The sequence below is a fragment of the Cyprinodon variegatus genome, unplaced genomic scaffold, assembly GCF_000732505.1.
Source record: "Cyprinodon variegatus isolate N-32 unplaced genomic scaffold, C_variegatus-1.0 Scaffold751, whole genome shotgun sequence".
NCBI lineage: Eukaryota > Metazoa > Chordata > Actinopteri > Cyprinodontiformes > Cyprinodontidae > Cyprinodon > Cyprinodon variegatus.
The window spans coordinates 13,336-15,291 of NW_015151204.1; the positions used below are offsets into that span (position 1 = coordinate 13,336).

Sequence of the window (1,956 nt, forward strand, 5' to 3'; positions counted from 1 at the left end):
CTAGATGTCGCTAAAAGTTACACACTGTAGCTTTAAAGATAGGCTCTGTGTCTGAACGCTGATACTCTATCATTCTGGTTCTTTTTCCTGAAAAGAGATCCCTCGGGACAAACTCTTTAAATAACACTTCATAACTTCTATGTGTTAAATAACCAGGAGACGTGACGACAGATTTTGATAGAAATTGTAATCTTACTTAGATCAGAGAAATTGCTTCGAATATACAGAAGGTTGCTGCTCCCCCCTGGGCTCACCTCTCAGGAAGTGGCCGCGATTTATAGTTAAAAACACATTTTATTCATCTCCAGTCCGCCACGTCATCTTATTTTACATCATACACTTTAGCAGATGATTTGACATCCATGACTCCAGCCTTATCAAAATATTACACTTTGTTCTCAGCTGAAGGAACCGCTCTCATTCCATTCCCAAACCTTTGCCACGTACAGAATAAAGATTATAACTGTATATCCAGACAGAGAAACTGTCCTAATTAGATCAAAACGTCAGTTCTGACAGCAACTGGCAGCCAATACCAGGATGTAATAAACTCGCACATCTTCAAAGATAATTACCCTAACGGGCCGATTTGATCAGCATTCAATAATCAGTCTTATTGCCTGACGTGTGAATTACTGCTGATTCGTGAAGCGAGCGGCAGCAGCAGATTTCCATCGCAACGCACCATAAAAGGAATTTATGAAACGTTACCCCCTTACGTTACTGCTCCCTGAACCACAGAGACAGATTATACCGCCCCCTGCTGCTGACTGAGTGAGCTGCATGTGATGAATTTTGTCCTCGGTTTATTAATCTGTTAATGATCAACCTCTGGCTTCAGTTTAAGATGAAACGGTTTGTTTCTCCAGGAGAGAACCCCCTTGCATTCCTGAGAACCCAGCCCCAGTTCCTGCACATGAGACAGGCGATCCAGCAGAACCCCGCTCTGCTCCCAGCCCTGCTCCAGCAGCTAGGTCGAGAGAACCCACAACTTTTACAGGTAATCCTGACTGCTTAATGTGAGCGACGGCGGCACCTCACCGCTCGGAGGGCTGTGAATGAGCTTCGCTTTTTTTGCTGCAGCAAATCAGCCAACATCAGGAGCTGTTCATCCAGATGCTGAACGAGCCGGTGGGAGAAGGGGGCGACGCGCCGGAGGTCGGTGAGATGGGGGCGGCGGGCGAGGAAGGAGCGCCTGTCAACTACATTCAGGTTACACCACAGGAGAAGGAAGCCATAGAAAGGGTGAGTGAGGTTAAAGTAGGGGTGCACCGATGGATCGGCCAACCGGCCCCGATTTCATTAATCTGATTGGTCGATCAGCCGATAGTGGGAGGGAAAACGATTCTTCCTCAGTCGGTTAAACTTCTCATTTAAAATTTAAACACATTTAAATCAGGGTTTAATTTTTTGTCACAGATGTATGGAGATAAATCTGTTCCATTATTATTTTAAACAAAAACTTTTTTCTTTTTTTTTATACCTTAAGAAAAACATTTTTCTAAATGTAATTATTTTGGATTTATTTATTTTTTCTCTAAATCTCCCCTGAAGCCCAATATAAGCTCTCATCACCAATGAAAATGTTGTTGCTAATGTCGATGTAGACCAATAGAAATGCTTCTTTTCTGTTCACTCAGCCCGCCCCCAGAAGTGGAGAGAAGGCGATCTGGAAAATGAAGGTTTCAAAAGAATGCAATTCATAAAATTCCATGTAAAAGAAAAAGATTAATATAAACAAAATCAATTTAGCAAAAAAGTTGGAAACTATTTTGTAAGAAAAGTAAAAATAAACCTTAGGGGATAAGACCTTTTCAAAGTTTTAAAATCTTAGTCTGATGTAAAAAAAAAAAAAAAAAAAAAAAAAAGAGAAAAATATAAAACTGAAAATTTAAAAGAAGTTAAAAAACAATAATGCGTGAAAAAAATTATTTGAAAAGAAAATGTTAAATATTT

General features: G+C 40.3%; 1 protein-coding gene across 1 annotated transcript in view; it reads left to right on the plus strand.

Annotated features, from left to right (window-relative positions):
* rad23a (RAD23 homolog A, nucleotide excision repair protein) overlaps nt 1-1,326 on the plus strand; it is a 14,356-nt gene extending 13,030 nt beyond the window's left edge. The window contains exons 7-8 of the mRNA XM_015395633.1: nt 870-1,000; nt 1,084-1,326. Coding sequence (XP_015251119.1) covers nt 870-1,000; nt 1,084-1,311 — 359 coding nt within the window. The 3' untranslated portion in view covers nt 1,312-1,326. The remainder of the gene's footprint in view (nt 1-869; nt 1,001-1,083) is intronic.
* Nucleotides 1,327-1,956: the final 630 nt, after the last annotated feature.